At 39.3% G+C, this 23496-nt stretch overlaps 1 protein-coding gene and 3 long non-coding RNA genes across 11 annotated transcripts in view; 2 read left to right on the top strand and 2 right to left on the bottom strand.

Annotated features, from left to right (window-relative positions):
* LOC106093728 (uncharacterized) overlaps positions 1-16311 on the top strand; it is a 50088-nt gene extending 33777 nt beyond the window's left edge. The window contains exons 1-6 of one of the 7 annotated variants that reach the window (XR_009396568.1): positions 7298-7776; positions 7917-8378; positions 9803-9870; positions 15178-15269; positions 15348-15519; positions 15615-16311. This is a non-coding gene — a long non-coding RNA (uncharacterized LOC106093728). Of the gene's footprint in view, positions 1-7297; positions 8379-8416; positions 9539-9586; positions 9617-9802; positions 9871-15177; positions 15270-15347; positions 15520-15614 lie in introns of those variants that run through there. The other 6 variants (XR_009396567.1, XR_009396570.1, XR_009396571.1 and 3 more) reach the window with 6 other exon arrangements.
* The window catches only part of LOC131994250 (uncharacterized), a 31004-nt gene extending 14449 nt beyond the window's left edge, over positions 1-16555 (bottom strand). The window contains exon 1 of the long non-coding RNA XR_009396574.1: positions 16281-16555. This is a non-coding gene — a long non-coding RNA (uncharacterized LOC131994250). The remainder of the gene's footprint in view (positions 1-16280) is intronic.
* Positions 2369-7319, bottom strand: LOC131994249 (uncharacterized). 2 transcript variants are annotated; one of them, XR_009396566.1, is made up of 3 exons: positions 7192-7319; positions 6556-7128; positions 2369-2493 (listed from the first exon to the last, which is right to left on the bottom strand). XR_009396566.1 is itself a non-coding variant. In XM_059360894.1 (2 exons), exons 1-2 carry the CDS (start codon positions 7241-7243, stop codon positions 6632-6634), a joined length of 549 nt encoding a protein of 182 aa, XP_059216877.1. In that variant the 5' UTR covers positions 7244-7319; the 3' UTR covers positions 6446-6631. The 2 variants fall into 2 exon arrangements, 1 of the variants encoding a protein (XP_059216877.1); XM_059360894.1 differs by lacking the exon at positions 2369-2493 and having other exon boundaries at positions 6446-7128.
* A 53-nt stretch (positions 16556-16608) lies between the features above and the next one.
* LOC131994251 (uncharacterized) lies at positions 16609-17150 on the top strand. The gene is made up of 2 exons (XR_009396575.1): positions 16609-16676; positions 16756-17150. It is a non-coding gene; the product is annotated as an uncharacterized LOC131994251 (long non-coding RNA).
* Positions 17151-23496: the final 6346 nt, after the last annotated feature.

Here is a 23496-nt window from a genome sequence, read left to right as displayed (position 1 = left end):
AATACACTTATAATGTTAAATGCTCTATTACCCGGCATGTAGTTGTCTTATGACATGTTAAATTTAGCACATGTGTGTCGTGTGATAAAACGAAACCAAAATATGAAAATCACTTTTCAAAATAGCACATGTAATTGTTTTCGATAAGAGTGCGCTCTATTCCTTCTGACAAAAACATATTTCTTTATGTTTTTATCAAAAGGGTCTGTTTTTTGGTCAGTCGAATGAAACAACCAAATGCGGTAAGGGTCGTCAGATGCATTACGACAGGCTTGAGATCTGTGAATCTAAAAAGATGGGTCAGCAGAGTAACTCCTCAAGGAGGCGTACTGTCTCCTCTATTTTGGAATATAGCCATTAACAATATGTTATGATCTTCTGGAAGAAAAAGGCGTAAAAGTGGTCGCGTATGCTGATGGCGTGGCAATTGCGGTTAGGGAAAAGTTTCCCAGCTCTCTAAGAGATATACTTCAGGAAGCTCTACGAGCAACAGCAAAGTGGGCTACCGAAAGTGGTCTAGGTATAAATCCGTGCAAGACAGATGAAGTTCTTTTCAGCAGGAGATATAAGTTGAATACAGTGGATCCTATCTCCTTGGGTGAAGAGAATGTTCCATTTACAGATAGCGCAAAATACCTGGGTGTTTTGTTGGACAGGAAATTGAACTTCAAATCCAAAATTTTGGAAAGGCCACGAAAGGCCACACTTGCCTTATACACCTGCAAGAGAGCCAATGGCAGCAGTTGGGAGTTTAATCCGCGTGTCATGCATTGGGTATATACTGCAGTTGTCAGATCTATAATGCTATATGGTGTTGTGGTCTGGTGGACGGCGCTTTAAAACTTAACCGGATCCAAAGCATGGCTTGTTTGTGCATCACAGCCGCACGGAGGACGAAACTATCTAATGTATTGCATTAAATGCTACATCTTATGCCTCTGGACATTGTGGCCACCCAAATCGCAGCGACCACTGCCGTGAGGTTAAGGCAGTGGTCGCTGCGCTTTTTGAAAAAAATTTCTGTACCACTATTCCTGATAGAACCGATTGGAACTACGATATACCTGGTAACAGAAGTTATAGACTTCTATACGGATGATTCCAAACTGAACGACCAGGTAGGCTATGGGATGTACTCTAAAAATCTAAAACATGTCATATCGAAGAGGTTACCCGACCACTGTAGTGTGTATCAAGCAGAGACCCTTGCGATTAAGGAAGTGGTGGAATGGCTAAGATATAATGTCATTACGACAATTGGCATAAATATCTTCTCAGACAGCCAATAAATCACTGGAGAACATATTTCTGAACACAAAAACCGCCCTCGACTGTCGCAGATCAACTGTTCTGGGTGCCGGGCCTCAGAGCTATCCCAGGGAAAAGTAAAGCGGATAAGCATGCGAGACTAGGAACTACCCTACACATTCCAGGGATACTGGAATCTGTGGGTATGCCTCTAGCGACATGTATGCTAAGTTTTCAGGACCAGGACCGAAGGGCAGCGAATGATAGATGGTCACAAAGAGGGTCAGTATCTTATCGAAAAACATGCTGACAGACTGAAGGTTGCCAGCAACGACTTTTGCAGAAGCTGTCAGGACATCGAAGAAGAAGGAACTATAGAACACCTTCTGTGTGCGTGTCCCGCACTAGCAGTCAGGAGTTCCACTTTAGGTTCTCATTTCTTTGTGAACCTGTCTGATTTAGCGGATGTGAACATTCGCAAGTTATTAGGGTTTTTAAAGCGATCTGGATGGTTCAACGGAAGGAACTAGAAGGCATCTTCCTTCTTCTGTTCCTGTGGTATCACAATGGACGAAAACGTCTAAGTGAGTCTGATGGCAGACTGTCACTTAAATCTAACCTACGCTTCCGGAAGGTTTATTTTCATCCAGCTACACTCCACTAGAAGTAGGGTCAATTGGAGTTGTACAGGAAATTTTCAATAAATTTTGGTTATTTAAAATAGCTTGGCCTGTTTTTTGCAAATATTCTTATAGTGAGAAAGTTACCATTTGGCACAGCAGAATGTAAATTTTTTTTTCATTTATTCAATGATTAAAGGTTCTAAAATGGGAAAATTGTTTAAATTTTTATAAAATTACATTTATGAGCTCCCTATATTTTAAATTAAAATGATTTATTTCGTTTGTTTTGTTGATATTTGATTATTTCGGATGCGTGTCAGCGCTGGTAACGTAAATTACAAAACATTTAGCGGGAACAGAGTTTTATTTATACATAAATATTCTGTTTTCGCAGTGAAACTCCATATAAAAAATAAGCGAATAATAGTGATGAAGAGTGTTCTTTTCGCTATAACTTGATTTTCCATCTAGGGAAAATTTACATTTCAAGGCGCCCAATTATTAAATAATTGTAGTATTTTCATTGGTATAAGTTAAATAAGCACAACTTTCCAAAAGCCTTGGCCAGTATCTTCCACTTGTTTTAAAGTGTTGTTGTAATTGCAAGACCAAAAGCAAAACACTAGCTTTCACAATCGTTATTATTTATTTTTTTTTTATGAAAATGACGATAATCAGAACCAAAAAGAAAAAACGAAAGGAAAACATGAAAAAAAAAGAAAAAAAGAGAAAAAAATAAAAGAGAAGAGTATCTTATCAAAGTGTCGAAGCATTTTTTTTTTCGATATGTATCATTAGCATAATTGAAAACACGCAAGGAGTTACGATGTAAATTAAATTGACGTGCTGCTCTTATAGAAAACATCCCATCCATATGGGGTAGAACTCTTGGTATGAGTATTTGATTAACTCGAGTAGAGTGAGAAAATGAGAACATATTTACCACAAATATTGAATCACGGGATTTAAAGATTTTGTAGAACATAATCAGATTTTTACATTTAACAAAATCATTGAAGGAACAACCAAACAAACAACAAACGGGGAAATGTGATCGAATAACCTGCAATAAAAAATGTAGCGTACTACTCTATTTAAAGCAAGTTTAAACTTTAACATGTTACTTGCAGTGGTGCCAGAATATACCTCAATGCAGTACAGGAGATGTGGCATAATAAGAGCATGAACCAGTCGTTCCTTAACATATTGAGGTAATACCAAGTCAGTGCTATAAAGCTGGCGCAAGCCAAGAGTTATCTTGGCGACAACATTATCAGTGTGCAAATCGAATGACAATTTATCATCCAAAAGTACACCCAAGCACTGAATATTACGGACAAACCCTTTTTCATCCCCATTATATACCAGCCTCACGCCTGGAGTATCTTTCGTTCCGAAGACAAAAAACTTTGTCTTTGCCGCATTCACAGACAAAAGATTCGCAGACATCCATGAAGCCAAGGAAGGCAAGGCCAAATCAATCTTCGATTGAAGAACGTTCAAAGAGTGACGGTTACCTAAAAACACTATCTGAACATCGTCCGCATATGCATATGAGGTACACCAATTCTCTATGGACTTAAATAAGTCGTTCAAAAACCAAATAAATAGGAGGGGACCGAGTACAGATCCCTGAGGAACTCCGCTTTTAACCGGCAGCGTAGATGAAGTTATATCACCTATCTGAACAAATTGCTTCCTATCATCCAAATAGGACAACAAAAGTTTATAAGCGCTTTTACCAGGACCGTAAACTGTGGACAGCTTCTTAACCAGGACGAAGTAATCCACCCGATCGAAGGCCTTCTCTAGATCCAAGGAGAGCAAAATACAGATATTTTGACCTGCCACGCAATTCCGAATTTGTCGGTGAGACCTAAAAGCAACATGGACGTCCCTCTACCCTTCCTGAATCCGCATTGGCAATCATGTAAAAGCGAACTGCGGTCAATGTAGGTCACAAGCTGTTTCTTCAAAACATGTTCCACTACCTTCGAAAGCACAGGCAGTAACGCTATAATTAATGCTAGCAATTTTCCAGCTGTTTGGAAATGTGGAGGTCATGGTCAAAAGAAGCTCGATCTCAGGACACTTTATTCAATTTTCGGAATCGTATTGTTTCACAAACATATTCTTTTTAAAAACGGAATGAATCCTATATAAACCGCACTCTAATAACTCAAGTTGATCATTAACATCAGTAGTCGAAAACATTCGTTTAAGCCCAGCTGAAGCCACCTTTTCAAGCAACTCTGGTTCACTGAATCTGCTGTAATCAAAAAAATCATAATATTCATCATTTCTCCCCACGGAGATGTTGAGAGGGATATATACAAAGGCATGCTTTGATATATTAGGGCAAATAAATTGGCCGGTACGGCACAAATATTGTGTGACAGCAAAAAGTAATGGAAAACAGGCACTCGCATTCTGTTGCAGGACTGCCTTATGGTAGCAGCAATGGATGGATCAAAAAGATTTCTGTTGAAATCGCCCACTATCATAATATTCCTGTATCGAAAAAGGAGGTCAGATATTTCATGTTCAAAAGAATCGAAATTTCATGTTCGAAAGAATCGAAATATAACTGAATTTCGTATCCAGTAAGTTTATAAAGAAAAAAGATAAAAATATTATTATTATTACAAATCTACTAACAAGATTCGATATGAGATCATCCTAATGAGAAATATATAAATATATATATATATATATATATATATATATATATATATATATATATATATATATATATATATATATATATATATATATATATATATATATATATATTTTTTTTTTTTTTAAAGAAAGTAAATGCATTTTTAATAAAACGTAGAATGAACTTTAATCAAATATACTTTTTTACACTTTTTTTTTTTAAAGCAAGCTAAAAGTCACATCTGATAACTGACAGAAGAAAGAATGCAATTACAGAGTCACAAGCCTTTGAAAAAATTTGTCAACGCCGGCTATATGAAAAATCCGCAATTACTTTTTGGGCAACCCAATATAAGTGCAGTGCCGTAAACAGCGTGGGTTTCGGAAAAATGATGGCGTCAGTCTAATACACCCACAGGCGTATATACAAAAAACTCAACCATATGTCAATGGTGCTAGTGCTTAAGAGTGTACTCGTGTAGTGTATGGCAACGGTATAAAACGCAAGTGTGCGTAACCCACTCAAATGATGAATGGGGGTGGGGGGGAATGTATAACCAACATTCCAATAAGTGTAATGGAGTGAACCAAGAGTGAAATGAAAATAAACAAAAAAAAATGGAATGTCTGAATTGGAACTCAAAGTGCCGAAAAAAATGATGAAGAAAAAAAAATAACAAAAGAAAGAAAATAAGCCTAAAAAAATCAAATTAAATTGAAAATTAACCAAAATATTGTTGATACCAACTAATTAAGTGTACTATGGTGGAGATTAAAAATGATTTTGTGTCAAAGTGGAAAGTTAATCAAAATGATGTGAATGCGATCGAAAAACGGAAGTTGCAATAAAAAACAAGACAAATTAGTTGTTGACTTCGTGAGTGGTGTAAACGAGTTCAATGGCCTGATGCGTAAAAGTGAAAAGAAAAAGTTACTGCGAAATATTAAAAATTAAAAAAAAAATAAAATTACAAATCGACCATCGGCAACCAAAAAACAAAAACGAAGTGAAGTGAAAAATCAATTAAAAAAAAAATAATTGCAAAAAAAAACAAAAAAAAAAAGGAAAATGATTATGCCAATTTTCAAAATTTAACTTTTTTGCCAAAAAAATGGAACTAACACAAAATAAAAAACTTGGAACCATATCTGATAAAGTTTACTAAACCATCATATCTCTTCTTCTACTTTCAGTTAAAATAGCACTATTTTAAAGTCTGCTCTTGTATTTTAAGTATTTTGCCTGCCATTACCTCACTTATGGCTACGATATGACAATATATAGCTTTAATTGTTGCGGCAATTTTAAGATATAATTCAAGTCCAAAAAAGTAAAAAAAATGCCCTGGTGGTTTCATATCTAAATGAGACAATTATGAATTTAAAACTTTTTTTAATACCTTTGCATTATAATTGCTGCCATTTTTAAACCGCTAAAGATATTGACATGATTGTTTTTTTTATATGCATATAATTACTGGCACATTTTGTCTACTGCTTAGAAACTGCCGTAGTTATTAAGAAAACACTGAAGAAAATCTTGCCACACTGCATTAAAGATATGGACTAACAGAACTGAAAGCATATGTCCTCCTCAGCAAATGTCTAACACATTTTTGCCGTTTAGACCACTGTGGGTTGTTGGAAATCACAAAATCATGTGCAAAATTTGCGTCAAACCAAATAACAATCGCGTCCTCTTGACGCTTTACAAGTATAATCGCGAGACCGGTTGATATGGAGGCTTCGTCTAAACACGGTTCGATTTGGCTCATTCACAGTCCCATTCGACCTACACTAAAAATAAGTATTTGTGCAAAATTTCATGTACCCAGCCTAACTTCTTCGAAAGTAAGCGTACTTTTGTCAGACAGACGGACGGACATGGCTAAATCGACTAAAACATCAAGACGATCAAGAATATGCGTACTTTATTGAGCCTAAGGTCAATATTTTAAAAAGTAATTCATTTGTACTTTGTTTTAAGGTATGTGTTTGTTGTACTCATATATACTATACATACGTTTATCTTATGCCACATATGAATTAAATTCATTTAAGTCTTTAAAATTTTTGTTTTGTTTTGTTGCCCAGCAAATTCATTTTTGTTGGAATAATCTCTCCAAATTTTGCTTCATGTCTTTAATCGCTTCCATTTTCTCTCTATGGCGCCTTTCTTTTGCCTCTTCATTAAGCTTTGCAATTTCAAGCAGAGTATCCTGCACACTTTGCTTTTTCTTTGACGTGGAAGTACTTGCCAATATATCACGCTGCTCCCGCTTAATAATTTTTTGGCTGCTTATTTGAATCTCCGGCTCAATTGAATCATCTAGATTGCAAATTTGGAACAGCTCTTCTTCAAAGTCAATTTTTTGCCTCTTTGAGCCCGACGTGTTATTGTTTTCCACCGCCAATTTTTTCCGTCTTAAAACAGTTTTATAGCGCTCTTCGCACTGTTTTGCACTTTTATTTCCAACCTTCTCCGCAACTTTTGACCACATTTCTTTTTTATTTCTAAATTTCCGTAAGGGGCCAATTTGGGGCAAATACTTGGCGTATAAGTCCAGCAGCATTCTTGTGTCGCCGTCAGACCACACTAGGAATAAAAACATTATGAAATTGGAAAGTTCTTCATCGTTGTAGCTTTTTAAAAACTTACAATTAACTTGCTTGTAACTTGGACTTTCTGCCTTGTCCACTAATTCTTCCATATTGTCCTGCAATTCTTCCGCGTCCTATGTTTTTTATTTTATACACACCCGAAATCACAAAAAAAATTATTACAAATGAAAACTCGACAATTTTTTATTTTTTTTTTTTTTTTTGCTTGTTATGTTAGGCTCATGAACAGGAACATGTTCGATTGAACATGTAAAAAGTGTAACACTATGAGAGGGATAAGGCAGCATTTGCAAAATGTTATCCCTTATGAGTGCAACATTAGTGTAACATTTTTTTTTCAGAATCGAAATCACCATAAGATTCGGCCCGGCCGAACTTAGCACGCTTTTACTTGTTTCACTTTGTTTGTTTCACCAGGCTTGTTTTATTGGTTCGGTACGCAACTCGGTAAGATTGGGTCGCCATCTACAGTTTTTTTCCTCACACGATCCACACGTCCAGCCAGCTCCACTTTTCGAATCCAAGAGAGAAAGGAAAAAGCCCAGGAAATCGTCTATTTTCCAAAAATTTCCTGTCATGGCCCTTTTTCCTTTCACTTTTCTTCTCATTTAGGTCATTCTCGGTTAGTGAACCTACCTAAGCTTAGTTATTGCGCACACAACAAACCCAACCATCCTGCCGATATCACTATCAAAGTATGGGAGGGAAAAGTGCGATTTCTTGCAGTGTCTAGCGGTTTAAAATCCGATTATTCATGAATAGGCACCCCTAAAAGATGACCAGAACTAACATCCCTACCACTTTTTATCAATACATCGTTCAATCGGCTGAATAAATCGTCCACTTAACCCAAATTTCAAGAAACTTTTATCTCACACACATTTAATTTTTCGGTCTGAATTTCACCGGTTACGATGTCCCGAACACGATAACGCATACCACGCTGTATCAAACACCATAAAATGTTGATTTTTATCACCAAAATTCCCATATCCTTACGTGAGACGCTATTTTAATCTATATCGCCGGGTGAGGACCACACTAATATGTAATGACATACGCACCCGCCGATAGGGATGGGCCGGACGGGGGGATATCAACTCGTGGTGAATGAAAAGATCAGCCGAAGCTTAAAAAGAAGAAGAATACAATAAAAATAATGGAAAAATGCAACCGGGACGAATGGACCGCAGCATCCCCGTTGAAAAATAATAAAGTAAAATGGTAAGTATCATTATGGTGCAAAAAAAAGAAGAGAAATTAATTCGTGAAAATAAAAAGTGTGTCCCAAAAAATGCATGTGCGTGCGATCAACAAAAAAATCGCGAAAGTGTAGAAAAACATGAATAAAAATGGCATGAGTTATATGGGTGTGTATGTAAAACAAAGATTGCAGCAAATCTAAAAAAACTTATAATTTGCCTAAAATCTAATGTGCGACACAAAAAGAAATATTGACAAAGTTCACAGAATCGCAGAATCGAATTCCTATGCCGACAAATAATGAAGATTAAAAACAAATAAGTTAAAAATAAAAAAAAGGTTTAATTGATAACCTATTGGGTTGCCCAAAAAGTAATTGCGGATTTTTTAAAAGAAAGTAAATGCATTTTTAATAGAACTTAGAATGAACTTTAATCAAATATACTTTTTTACACTTTTATTTCTAAAGAAAGCTAAAAGTAACAGCTGATAACTGACAGAAGAAAGAATGCAATTACAGAGTCACAAGCTGTGAAAAAATTTGTCAACGCCGGCTATATGAAAAATCCGCAATTACTTTTTGGGCAACCCAATATAAGTGCAGTGCCGTAAACAGCGTGGGTTTCGGAAAAATGATGGCGTCAGTCTAATACACCCACAGGCGTATATACAAAAAACTCAACCATATGTCAATGGTGCTAGTGCTTAAGAGTGTACTCGTGTAGTGTATGGCAACGGTATAAAACGCAAGTGTGCGTAACCCACTCAAATGATGAATGGGGGTGGGGGGGAATGTATAACCAACATTCCAATAAGTGTAATGGAGTGAACCAAGAGTGAAATGAAAATAAACAAAAAAAAAAAAAAAATGGAATGTCTGAATTGGAACTCAAAGTGCCGAAAAAAATGATGAAGAAAAAAAAAATAACAAAAGAAAGAAAATAAGCCTAAAAAAATCAAATTAAATTGAAAATTAACCAAAATATTGTTGATACCAACTAATTAAGTGTACTATGGTGGAGATTAAAAATGATTTTGTGTCAAAGTGGAAAGTTAATCAAAATGATGTGAATGCGATCGAAAAACGGAAGTTGCAATAAAAAACAAGACAAATTAGTTGTTGACTTCGTGAGTGGTGTAAACGAGTTCAATGGCCTGATGCGTAAAAGTGAAAAGAAAAAGTTACTGCGAAATATTAAAAATTAAAAAAAAAAATAAAATTACAAATCGACCATCGGCAACCAAAAAACAAAAACGAAGTGAAGTGAAAAATCAATTAAAAAAAAATAATTGCAAAAAAAAACAAAAAAAAAAAGGAAAATGATTATGCCAATTTTCAAAATTTAACTTTTTTGCCAAAAAAATGGAACTAACACAAAATAAAAAACTTGGAACCATATCTGATAAAGTTTACTAAACCATCATATCTCTTCTTCTACTTTCAGGTTCAAGGACCACAGTCCAAAGCCCTCAGCCAAGCTGAAAAAGGCCATCCAGAAGCAGAGCTAATCAGGTAAGTGTTGAATAAGTGTAGCCCACTAATACTAAAGGCGATTCTAATCGATTAGTACACATTCAGACCCATCTCATCCGCGGCTAATACTTTCCCCAAACTGCTCACTCCCGAAAACATACGTGGTGCTCCTGACCATTAACCTGGAGATGTGCACCAGGGCCATCGTCACCGGATAATGCGTTTTCGGCTTATTCACCATGGTGAATTCGCCTTATGTCTCCCTCGCACTGTGAATCCATCCGCGTCTTCACGCAATGGATCGCCATCATAGTGTCTCTTATAGGCAATGCCATCGATGACTCGAAAATCGGGTAAGCTAGCCGCGTTCTCTTCTATACTCCGCGCAAGATCCTTATAGGCATCAGACTTAAAGGCTGGGGAGGAGAGGTCCAATAATCGTTCCAAGTCCGCAGACAGTTCGTCCATATCGTACCTAGACAAGGTATCCGGAACAATGTTCTGGGTACCTTGCCTATGTTCGATATCAAACGTAAAGGACTGTAAATGGAGACTCCACCTCCCCAATCTCCGGCTTAAATCCCTATGGGACATCAACCATTTGAGGCTGCTATGATCAGTGATTATAGTAAAGGCCACTCAATTCAATATATGGCCTGAATTTCTTAACGGCCATCACCACAGCCAAGCACTCTCTCTCCGTAGTAATTCCTTTGAGCAGACGTTAACTTTTATGAAAAATATGCAATGGAATGCTCTCCGCCCTCATCATCCCTCTAAAATAGGACTGATTTTGCTACATTGATTGTGAGTCCCGCATTAGCTAACAACTCGGCAACACGATTCAGCAACTCGCCCAAGAAACAAAAACACGGTCTCTTAGTGCTACGGGAACCACTTTGTCCATTAACCGGCATAACCTCTGGGCTGCATTGCACAACCCAAAAGGCATGACAGTAAAATGGTACAGTGGCCTCCCCGGCAACGTAAAGGCTGTTTTTTCTATACTGGATTCGTCAAGAGTATCTGCCAGAAGCATCCTTTAGGTCGACATTGGATATGACATAGGTGTCGACAAGTCGGCTAAGCAGACCTTCAATATGCGGAAGTGGATAGGCATCCTTGACGGTGAGAGCATTAAGTTTGCGAGCATCAACACATAGCAGATTCTTTTCGCCCTTGAGAACTAGTATCGCTGGATGACTCCAGAGACGCTCGCTCGGCTCAATCACGCCCAAGGACAACATCCTATCCAATTCTGCGTACGTCAGATTTTGCACAGCGGGCGACACCGGATAGTGTTTACTTTTTACTGGAGTTGCATCACGTGTGTCGATAGTGTGTACCTCAGACTGTCGTACCCAAGCCTTTCTTAGTAAAGCAAGGGAATTTTTCTATCACATCTTCCAAGCGTTTCCGCTGAAAGTCTGACAACACATGGAATTTCTTGTCATCATTGACACAGCCGTCAGCTTCTACACATAGGCTCAAATTGTTGGTGGTCAAACTCTCAATTTGGGCAAAAAGCTGAAACTTACGCATAAAATCAATGCCAAGAAAAAGCTACTTTCCCAAAGACTGCACCAAAAAGATTGTTATCTCATGGGACAATTTATTAAATGAAAACCTGGCGGTAACTTTGCCTATAATCCTATGTGGGCTATCATCGGCCATATGAATGAAGGAATGAAAGGGACCTATTTCTAAATGAGCGCGTTTGACGAAATCGATACACTCTTTACCGAGACAAGATACCGTAGCACCACTGTCTAGCAACCCTTCTATCTCCTGATCATTAATTCTTAAGCGGGTATAAAAACGCGTATCATCGCCCTCATAGAGCGATGCTTCGGCAATCTGTCGCCGCAAAGCCTTCCTCTTTTTGTAACGCTCTCGCGCCCTCTTTACCTTATTGGAGATCACAAAAATCCTTGCTTTTGGCTCATTATGTTCCTTAACCCGGACATGAAAAGGCTTCAATTCCTTAAGTTTTGGGACTCTGCTGAGCTTGATGGGGATTAATCAGAAGGGAGATCTTTTTATCGGGCAATGCGACTGGACTTAAACTGGTTTCGACCGCATCTCTCCAGTCTGAGATGGGTTCTTCATGAGGTTTCCCTGGCATTTAGCGCAATTCCTAACGGTTACACCATCATGGCCACATTTATAGCAGAAGAATTCACGCGGTGCTGCACAATCCACCCAACTGTGACCTTCGACTCTACAATTCCAGCATTTCCAATTAGTTTTGTCTCGAATTGCATCCACTTCTGTCTCATAGTAATCGTCCTTCCGTAAACACGCTGCGGCATTTGACTCTGTAGAAGCTCCCCAAGTCGTTTACTCTTACTGAGAATATCATCTGCGCCAACGCCGTTTTCGCGTTGCCCCTCATAATTTCCACCATTTCCGCCATTCGATAGGGCTACTTCTGCTAGTTTCGCAACTGAATCATCGCATTATAAAAATCTTCGAAGGACTGCTGGGGCTGCTGACGACGATTCAGAATTTGCGTTTGAATCTGGAATTCGTTTTCGAACCGCTGATATTGCGTCAGCAAAGCCCTCTTAATTTCTTCCCAAGAGCGAAATTGCACACATTTGCACACTGGTACTTGAACCATTTGTGGTTCCAGTACCAGTCCAGAGCTGGTTTTTCCAAGAGATGGTGGAATTTTGTTAGGAACTCGCCTTCAGAGCAATCGTAATCTCTTTTAAGCTCGCCTACTCGAAATATGAACTCCCGCACGTTCATGGTCTTGGAGGTTCCATCAAATTTAATTCCCCACTTAGCCAGATTTAGTTTGCCGGTCATATCAGTGTGTGTGCTGCCTCCATGCCTTCCAAAGTGTGAAGAATGACCTGGTAAATTCGGCGGCGGTAAATATGGTGGTGGCTCACAGGTATTTGGCTGCTATGGCCTCTCATTCAATCGCGTATAAAAGTTTGGCTGGCCTGGACCCCAAGAATTCCGGTACAACGATGGCAAGCTAAGACCGCCGGCCTCCAAAACTGGTGGTGCTGGTATCGATGATGGAGGGACCATGCTGCTGCTTGGTACAAAAGGTGGCTGTGCGTATGACGCCTCGGCCTGTTGATACGACCAAACTGGCGGGCCTACTGGCGCCTGAATATATGGCAAACCCATAGGCGGATGCGTTTGCGTTGGCCCCAAAGACATTGTTGTCCCTGGCCTAAAAGTGGTCGTCCAGGCTGGCTTGCTACTATCGGAGCCATTGGTACATTGCTGGTAGGAACGGAATTACCCACTCCTAACGATCGTCTCGTAGCTTCGACTATGGTGTGTATCAAGCGGTCCATTATTTTCGTTTGCTCTCTTTCAAAATCTATCCGGGCTAAACCAACGGCTGAAGCGATAATTTAGCGCATGCCAACGCTAATAGCCGGATCTGCTGGAGGCACGGGGAAGTTGAGACCCGTGAGTGGGCTATAAGTTGTAGATGATATATGGCCTAGCGAGCCGAATGTGCTGCTCAATAGCCGAGACAAGTCGTCCATGCCTGGAGGTAGTGGTGGAGCAACGGACGAAAGCGCTGATGAGATGGGAGAATTGCTGGCTGCCGTTGTGGTTGTTGTCGTGGAAGTCACAGCTGGTTGGGTTGTACTCGCCTGAAAATTCCGATAAGTTCCTGGCTGCATCCTGGAATGGCCAATATCTTCTCTGCTTGCCGAACAAGTATTCACCATTGGAGTAATAGATTTGCCAAAATAGAGAAATGCTAAAATCGGAATGCAAAATGAAAAAACGGCAAAAACACCAAAAGAAAAATATATTGCCAGGAAGAAAAACTCGTTTATAACTGCGTAAAATGCTGGATTTAAAATCAGGAAAAACCCCAAAATATAAAACGTCCAACTCTAAAAGACAGCAGTTAACAGAGCAAAAATCAAAAGTTACTAAAAAGCCAAAAAAAAAATAACTTGCTTGGTATATTCAAAACACCCTCCTGCTACCTGGAAAATTAGCTACGACACGAGGAAAGGAAACCACCACGGCACATGGGACGCGCCCCGAATGCGTGTGAAGAAAAAAGCCTCTATCCCATGATAAAAATTTAAGTCCAAAATATAAAAAAAAGCTTTCACTAACTTGAAAAATACTGACACTAATTATATGTAGAAAGATGAAACCGGAGGTAGACAGTTTCCTCTTAGTCCCAAGGCATTTGGTGAGCTTATATATCGCAACACCCAAGCTCCCAAGTCCCAGGACGGGGAGAAAACTGTCACTTTACCGCACACCCTTTAATCTCCAAGTATCCATCACTTCCTTTAGTGAAGCTTCTCGTCCTCCGAAAGCTCATTTCGATTGGGCGGGACTTCAATAAATGAAGCGCCTTCTACTCGGAGATGATATGATGTGTAGGACTGAGGAAATAATCGAATGGGCTATTGTCTTTTAATTAAGGGACAAAACTAAATTAACACTAAAAAACAATTCAAAGCTTACTTTCAAGAAGCTATCAAGACTTCTAGATTTAACCAAAACGTATCCCTTAAGAAATTCTGTCTAGAAAACGACTGTTAAACTTGGGCCTTAACTGTAGCAAACGCGTTAGGGACTCCTGATTGACCTAAACGGGACTCATTTCAGCCTTACAAGTAAACTAATACTTTTTCTACACAAAACAAAAACTATTAATACTAAAAGGACTTAGTTCGGGCCCCACGTTGGAAGCCATTTTGTTAAGGTGGTGTCCTGAGGTAGGGATTTGCATTGCGGTGTCCTTTGCTGCCTTGCCGGTATGCTGGCGTCTAGCCCGGCCAGGGCTCGCCGGATGGGGGGGGTGCGTGGTTCTTGCAACCAGCGACATCGATTACACCATACACAAAAAAAATCATACCGTGCTTCGAGAAAATAAACAAAGAAAAAAGGTAGGCCGAAACAAGTCCATACAAAAGGTAGCGAAAAAAAAACAGAAGACAGGAAGAGGGGAAATAGTACCGGAGGACACGCTGCTTGGCTGGTGTTCTGACAAGCTTCTGGCCCTCCCTCAGAGACTCCACCAGAGTCTCTCCTTAATGCCCCTAAAGCCATCTGGGACATCCCGTAAATGCTACCTTTACTTACATTTTCTACATGTAACCTACCTTTCTAAAATAGCCTAAGCCAACAACATGTTTAGAATTCCTTTCAATAAACGTTTAAAAATTTTAATAATGATCTTTTGGAAGACTTAATACAGGGAAATGTCAATAAAAATCCAGGAAAAAAAAATATTAGGAAAATTTAATATTAAAAAAAAAACAAAAGAAAATTAAATATCGAAATAAATTCAGACGAGAAATCCAATATACTAAAGTTGCCTCTTTCTTATTATTCCAGGCCAGAACCAGGGCTAAGGCTTAGCAGATGGTGACAGTAGGTAATGATGGATCCTCTGCTGAACTGTCCCTCCGTACTCCATCTGTTTGTAAGTAAGTATGTGTATATTTCTTTTTTCTCTTACTTGTTGTACTTATATTTGTATATTTTTTTTCTTAATGCTTTTACAGGAATTCTTTTTAAATTGCAGATTTATTTGCAATTGTGTTAATTTCTTTTTTGAAGGCAGCACTATCGGCTTGCGTTAATGGGACAAAAAAAAACCATAAAAAAACACCAAAGCTACCTACAATGAGCTCACCCTAGGCGCTTCGGGCACCTTTCCTACCAAAGCTGGAAAAGGTAAGTTATCAAAAAGACAATGCGCAATTGTTTTTTTTTTTTTTGATAACTAACCACTTTAATTAATACCTTTTTTTTCTTTCACACAAATATAGGATACTGAAACAAAAGGCAGTCAGGTCTGGAGTCTGTCTGTCCAAAGTTAAAAAGGTGATCAACCGTCCGCATAGGGTTCTTTACATGAGCATGTCGGTGTGAGCATGCCAGTTTACTGCGCCTCCCACGATTACTGGAGCGGTGATGGTGACTGGACGTGTTCGGTGACCGAATGGATGCTTGTATAGTTGTTGATTTTATTCGTATTTCGTAGATTTAATTAATTCATTAGCTTGTCGGTAGTTCACAGATAGTTGTAAGTCTTTAGTTTTTTTTCTTCCTGCTTTTATTAATATGCAATCTTAAGCTTTTCTTTCTCTAGTTTGTAAGACTTCAGTTTATCTTTTTTCAATTAGTTTGTAAGCTTTCTTACTTTAGCTTGTAAGGTATTAGGTTATTTATCTTTTTATGTCCGTGTTCAAGCGATTCATCACACGTTAGGGTACTTTGTCGTGTACAATAGTGGCATTACTCACACGTCCATTAGTGGCACAAAATATAATTCATAAAAACAAAAAAATGGACTAAAGCCTTGTTTTTGTACTTTGTTTGTTTCACCAGGCTATTTTTTAATTGGTTCGGTGCGCAACTCGGTAAGGCTTTTGGAAAGTTTTGCTTATGTAACTTAAATCAATGCAAATACTACAAAACGTAATTATACTTACAAATAAAAGCTGCATTAATTCTTTTAAACTAGTTTTGTGTTTTATTATTTATAAATTTCAAAGGGGTGGGTTTTGGTTGAAATTACAACAACATGTATGAATTTGAGAACGGCCCACACACTCACATTTGTGTTTACACATCAGAGAACTGCAGCGAGTAGCAACATTTTCAAGCACACTTGTTCCGTGAATCGATATATGTTGATGCTTTTGTTTGTGTGGAGGAATGAAAAGTGATTGCTTTCGTATTTGCACGTACCGAAAATTCAGTTCGTATCACTTCATCGGTAATCAAACATGAATATTCGAACTCCTTCGTTTCGTTCAGGAACAAGGGATGATAGAACAAGCTATCTTTAATTGAATGAACTTTTTGTTTCCATTCGAGTTTATTCGGTACGTTTGATTGTTCTTTCTAAGTATATTCATTTAAGTATGTACACGTGCACTTAAAATAACAACAAATACTTGTTAGTTTTTCTGTTTTCTTTGTTTGAAATGATTGAAAATGTTGAAAGTGAAAATTACTCATCGACAGGCCAATATAAAGGACGGAGATTTATGTGGAGCATTTTGGCCGACATAATTAAATCCGACGGTCCAGGTAGTGCATCAGCCACCATCGGCATGTGGACGGACAATTATGTTAAGCGAAATAAAAATCAAAAAGTCCATAATTGATTCGGTGTTAGGCATGAAATCAATGGATTTCGAGTAGTTCACCAGCGTAAACTTTTTAAAGAAGCTTATATGCATTGGCAATGAATTTGGCTGGTATTATGTTCGTTTTTCACCGTTGAAACCCCCGTTATTCCGCGATTACCTTAAGCCATAAAACCAAATAAAATTAAAGTTTTTTTGTTTTCTAAACCTGTTTTAATTTATTAAAGTGAAGGGCAATTTATGTGGTTTGCTTCCAATCAGATTTGTTTATTTGCACTTTTAACAAATCAAATCAAATACAACAAACAAAAAAATCCACATCTCGGGGTAACAATCTTGTCGCGATGCGGGGGCTTAAGGGCTGAATCTAAGGTCGGTGCATTCACCTGGGAAATTATAATGCCCAAGGGCGCCATGGTTTCCTAGGTGAATGCAGTGACTTCGGATTCAACCTGAACTAAAAGTTATCCCAAAAATACAAACATGAGTGACAATATTACGAAGAGTAACTCTGCAGGTGGTCAGCGGTTCAGTACCGTGAATCCACCCGAACCAAGAGGTTCGGCAGGGACGTAATATCTGCAGGTCCCAACCTCATGTTACACACAACAAACAGGCACACAACATATACTGTACCTAAACTCTACACACAGTATACTGACCCGACAAGAAAACATTGACTTGACCCCTTAGAAAGATTCCTGCGATGAACTCTTGGGAGTTGGAGCGATCCAGCTTTATGAAACGGATAAAATGGAGACGAGATGGTCTTCTCAGACCCGACAGCAGCCGGAACCTCAAATTCTGGTGGAGCAGCGGGTACCTCACAGGGGGACAGGCGGAAAGTACAGAAGCCGGCTATCCACTGAAAGATGTTTATTAGTCGAAGAGACTAATTCTCCGAGTTCTATTAGAAGCCATTGGAAAAGGCTTCCGATGCCCCCTTCGCGGCTTTCGATGACGCGTCAAGTTCATCGGATGCGGTAATAAGAAAGCACTGGATTTTCTTTCAACCTGCATCGGTGGCCTTGACCCTCTTTGGCCTGGTATGAAGATAGAGCTGGTCCCGATTGATCAGATTCCCCGCGGGACCACGGTGCGAGTGTGGATTCCCCCTCCAGTATTGGAGGACGAAGCTATACTCAGGCTGCTTAAAGGGCAGAATAAGCATCTGCTAGCGGAGAGCTGGACAATTGTAAAGGGGACGAGAGAGTAATAAAGGTAATGGCAAGGACCTGTGGAACAGGGTTGGTTCAGAATCCGTGTCACTCCTGAAGTCCTCACTGAGAGATGTCAAGTTCGACTTAATTCATCTGAGAATGGTCCTGCCCGCCGATGAAGATGACGCCACCCAGGGTACTAGGGGCCATGGGCTGCCTAAAGCTAGTGCAGATTAAACTGCACCACTAAGAAGCAGCCACGGATGAGCTGCTGAGAGCTATGGGGAGAAATGGCCCTGATGTGGCTCTCGTTCAAGAACCGTGGTTACGAGGTAACAAGATTCGTGGACTCAGATTTCGAAATCTGAATCTCAGACTGCGCCAGGAGGGGTTGCCTACGTGCCATTTGTCGAGCTATTGAACACAGTAGAGGGGATGGCCAGGGCGGCGCCGGTGGCGAGGTGGGACTCGGTGGATGGTTGCCGGACTGCAAAGGCGCTATGGCCAGTCATCGACCAGAGGAGGACGATGGAACTGCTGGCGTTTGAGAAGAGTTCGATGAGTACCTTAATAGGGGCAATAACCGGAAAGGCCGCATAGCGGCACGCATGGGGATACCGCACAATGACTTCTGTAGGAGTTGCCTCGATGATGATGAGACTATTGAGCACTTGCTATGTTCTTTTACGGGTCTGTAGAGCCGCAGACTATCCTTTCTGGGGAGCATGTAATCTGGGTGAATTTGCGAACGTACCTCTGGTATTTCTCCTGAGGTTTGTTGAGGGAACAGAATGGTTCCGACGTGGGGTGCCGTAAGCTCCGGTGTAGATACATCCGTGCTTGCATGGGGACGGGCGTTTCTTCCCCCACTTGGGTTCTCCACTCCTCCTGTCTTTCTTTTAGTCGTGTATAACCTCTAGACCTAGGTCTCACATCGTCTTTTTCCTCCCCTTCTCTCTCAAGGATACCACAATGGGCCAGACTGGCCTCCGAGTGAACTCACCTTTGGCGCGCAACCTATTCAACCTAACAGAAAAATCATATCAAGCACGAGCCTTAAATCAGCAGAATTATTCACAGGCCTCTAATCAAAACAAGCATGTGAGTTGTTCGATTAGAACCTAGTAGTTCAATCAATTCGTTTTTGAAACACAATATTTTCGTTGCGTTTTGAGCGACTTGAATAGACTGATTTGAGTTGTGCACATTATTGATTTTACAAATAAGCAGCTCATAAATTTATTGATGCCAAAGAAACCCAAAAAATCAAATGTAACCTTGTCAAACCACTGAAAGAACCATTTTGGGAAATTTTTCCCCAAAAAAAACGTAGTACCAGCCTTAACGAAGAATCATCTCAACCGAGCTCTGCCATACTATTTTTCTATTTCTTCTTTATTACAATACGCCGTACAATCATTTGAATTGAAAAACATTTTGAAATTAAACCTTTATCCCACTCGCTCATCCTTTGGCAATTTTCAGAAGAGGGATCGAAACGAAATATCGTTTATATTAATTGTGTGTTTGTTGATACACATATGAAGTTGAAACAAATACGTGTGTCGTATGGAGCAGTGTAAATAGTACGGTTGAAGGAAGAGCTTCTAAAAAACGGTTCGAAATGTCGGCTAATAAGATAGGGCTTACTAAAAGTTTAAGAGACGCAAAATCTCAAATATGCAATCAAATGAGAGTGTGCTGGAGAAATTGAGTGGTGACGTTATGCGCTTTCAGCGCAGAATGCAGTCGCTCACTCAATAATTTCGAACATGCTTAACGATGACGTTGAAGATGGGCACAAACGTGATGCTGCCAATGGATTCTGTTGCCAAGAAATTTTAAAATTAAATTGCCGTTTCAAAAGGGGGAGAGATAGAAAGTTCCAAGACTAAGCGTGCGGAAAGAACGATGGAGCAGCAAAGCAGACAGAAAAAAAACACTTTTTCTAGTCGACTATAGCAATGACGAGAATGTGGACGGCGAGCGTGTCTCTGCATGTTTTGAACAGAGACGCTTGCGTATTCTCTTGTTACGAAGACGAATATAAGTTGTGTGCCGACAACGACATTTACATCGACAGAAATCCCTTACAGACGACAGGCCAACAACAGGCCCTGGACAAACCCAATCGAACATGGTGTATCATGTGAAGTTTATGTGGATCATGCGAATTTTATATCAACGATGAAGATTTACTACATCGCCTAGGCATGTGTCGAAGACGTCGCATTCGAATATGCGAAGAGAAATGGAAGCAAATCGGCCCTTACACGCAATTACAACGATGAATATGTATATGCCTAACGCGCGTAGGCCACCGAGGAAATGTTTGATTCAACACCACCATTATTTGGAATCAATGATTTTGCTAATCACGGTAAAGTAAAGAAGGATAATAATCATAACCAACCGTCGTTTGCTTTTAATAGCCATGTTAGTGTGCGTGAGATTATGGATGTTTTGCCATCAAGGCGGATTTCAAAAGGTGGTCTCAGGCAAACAGCTGTTAACAGCCGGCCAGGTTTGACGGTATTAAAATGTCAAATTTTTACTTGCATTCTTTTTGTCGCTGTCTTCTTTCTTGCATATTCTCTGCTCATGTACGCACACGTATACACACACACATATATATATCATTGTGTGTGTTAGCAAAACGTCAATCAACTTGATGACAAGATGGCGGATTACACCATATGATTTGTGGTTCTTGTACAAATGAGACCACCTTTAATTGTTAGTTGCTGCATAAGAATATTAGAATTATAAAATACAATAGGAGACAGCCAGCACGCTGGATCGAAAAGGTTAGCAATAATTGAGAAGATATTCTTATTGTTTATTGGAGACGAAGGAACTGATATATTCGTTATCTTATAGAAAAATTGATCGGTAATGGCATTTTATCGAATGCCTAATGTTTTAAAAAGTCTTCGGTTAGAAGATCCTCGGGGATAAATGTTAGAGTAACTGCGGATGATTTGCAGTCACTTTCTTTGATGGGAATCCAGCCGAACTTAACAAATCTATATGCTCCAAAATGTAGGCTCGAACTTCTGTTACTGTGGGCCCACCAGAAAGTATATCATTTACATAAATTTCATGCTGAAGAATAGGTAGCTTTCGCTTCTTCACTCAGTTGCAATACCATTCGTATTGCTAAATAAGGTGTACTATGAAACAGCATCTTTTGGAATGGGCTGTCATCTTCATGAACGTAAATTTGACGATACATCTTTTCGATGTCACCATTAAAAATATATTTGTAGAATCGCTAGCGTTGGATTACATTCATTAATGTCATTCAGAGAAATGCCAGTGAAAGACTTTTGGAAGCGCTAAAAACCACTCTTACTTTGGAAGATGCGCTCTCAGGTCTTACCAGTAAAGTAAAAGGATCGAAATTATCATGTACTTCAACTGGTGGGGCCAGCTCCATATTCTAGAACCTTTGAATATTGATGATAGCGCGAGGAGAACTGTTCAAAGGCTTCTCCATTCTAAGGAATTGTCCCATTGCGGCACGTTGCGAAGATCCAAGTCCCTTTCAAAGTGGAGGTCTTGTCGTGTGTATTCAAATGGTCTATTTCTATCAAAGCAGTAGGCAAGACAGTTCCTTCTCCGGAACTAGAAAATGGGATTGGACATCTAAAGTTGCTAACGTCGAAGAACGTTCATCATAATAAGTATCTTTATAGAGGGATACTGACTGATTATGAGGTACCCGTTGATTGGAGCCAGCTTCTACGTTCGATGGCTTCGCATTTTCATTACGATTCTGCGCGTCATTGTAATGTCATATATCTGGATGTATCATGGTGTGATGTTTTCTATTATATTGTATTTCTGACAAACATTCTCGCTTACCAGTTTTGTTCGCTGTGATCGTAAGAGAGACAGTTCTCGCAGACCTTATTAGAAGTTACAAATCTTTGCTTCTCGCTAAGCGACCATGATTTCAACTTAGGGCAGGCTCTTAGAGCATGGCTTCGACGACAAACTTTGCACGGGCGGTAGGTTGCGTCAGTTTTAGAGTGAAAACTTTTTGACCTATTGGCAGTGGATGAAGTACTGGAGGGTTTCCTTATGTCGGAAATCGATTCCAACCTGTACAACCGTTGCGATATAAAATCGTCTAATTGAGACCAGGTTGGCATCCTTTTGCGGTGATGAATCGATTTTTCCCATGCTCTTAAATTTTCTTTCGCCATTTTCAAAGAAATCCAATGCACCAGGAAGGGACCCCATGACATCGCAGAAATACGAGAGTTCTTTAAGACCGCAAGGCATTATCGGTAAGCGCAAATTGTTTTACAATTTCATTGGCCTCACTTCGCGTTTTGGCTCTTATGGCTGGTAATATGTTCGTTTTTCGCGACATTTTGTCATAATTACTTTTTATAGATAATAGATTTTGATTTGTCGATTTCATTCAGTAGAACATTCTCTCATTACTTTTGAAAAAATCTAAAAGTATTTTGTTTTCATTGAAATTTTTGTAGTATTTCAAAAATGCAACCGTGAAAAATGTGTGTTTTCAACAGTGGAAAACGAATATAGTACCAGCTTGGGATGTTTAGTATAAATGGCAGTAAACATATCCCTAAAACTAGGCCATTTGTCATAGCTACCGCTAAGCACTCCGTGCCACAACAACAACCAATTCCATGGCAGCCGGTTGTACGTACCGGATTGACCCGTTGAAGTTCTTCATCGGCAAGGGCTGCCGCCTCAGTGCATAACTCACTGCTACAACAACAACAACAACTCCGTGCCACAAGGTGGAACTTTTAGGGCGTAAATACTTTCATTTACGATTTTTTCCTCCGGTCTCTGCTGCTGTGTGGCACTCTCCAATTTCTGTCTTTTAATCTGGACTAGGTCCAAAATTGGTGCTTTACAGCTTTTGTAAGCCTTGCAATTATATATAAAGGTTTTATTTTGTTTTTTTTTTTTTTTTTTTTTTTTGTATTAGAGTGATTTCTATATAAATGTAGTAATAAAGAAAGTATTTCCATATTAGGTGTTCAAATATGTTTAAATAAGGAAATATTTTAAATATTCGGTTTTACTTTCTGAGTGCCGTCACTGATTTTTCCTTTTCAATCAAATGCGTCAATTAGATGCCCAAATCAAAATATTTCAAACTCATTTCCATTGCATCATACTTCAGATTGATTTATGGTCTGACCAGTTTTAATATCCGGTACTTGACATTGTTGAGGACTTCGTCTCCCTCTTTTTTTGTGGGTCAATGAACTCAGCTTTCACATGCAGTTTCTGGGTTCTTAGCTGCCATTGATTGTTCGCACCCACAAGTACCACGTCATTAAAGTCACTAGCGTTTTTTTATTTTAGCTGTTTGATTTTCGCGTTTTATTCTACTTTTGAAT

The sequence above is a fragment of the Stomoxys calcitrans genome, chromosome 1, assembly GCF_963082655.1.
Source record: "Stomoxys calcitrans chromosome 1, idStoCalc2.1, whole genome shotgun sequence".
Taxonomy (NCBI): Eukaryota; Metazoa; Arthropoda; class Insecta; order Diptera; family Muscidae; genus Stomoxys; species Stomoxys calcitrans.
Note: the sequence above shows the minus strand (reverse complement) of the source record. Positions and strands in the feature narration are given on the sequence as shown.

Bases quoted from the DNA above. Each gene is read 5' to 3' on its own strand.
- LOC131994249 (XM_059360894.1), bottom strand. From the start codon at position 7,243: ATGGAAGAATTAGTGGACAAGGCAGAAAGTCCAAGTTACAAGCAAGTT. The intron at 7,129-7,191 runs GTAAGTTTTTAA...TTTTATTCCTAG, and splicing joins AAGTTACAAGCAAGTTAATT to TGTGGTCTGACGGCGACACA.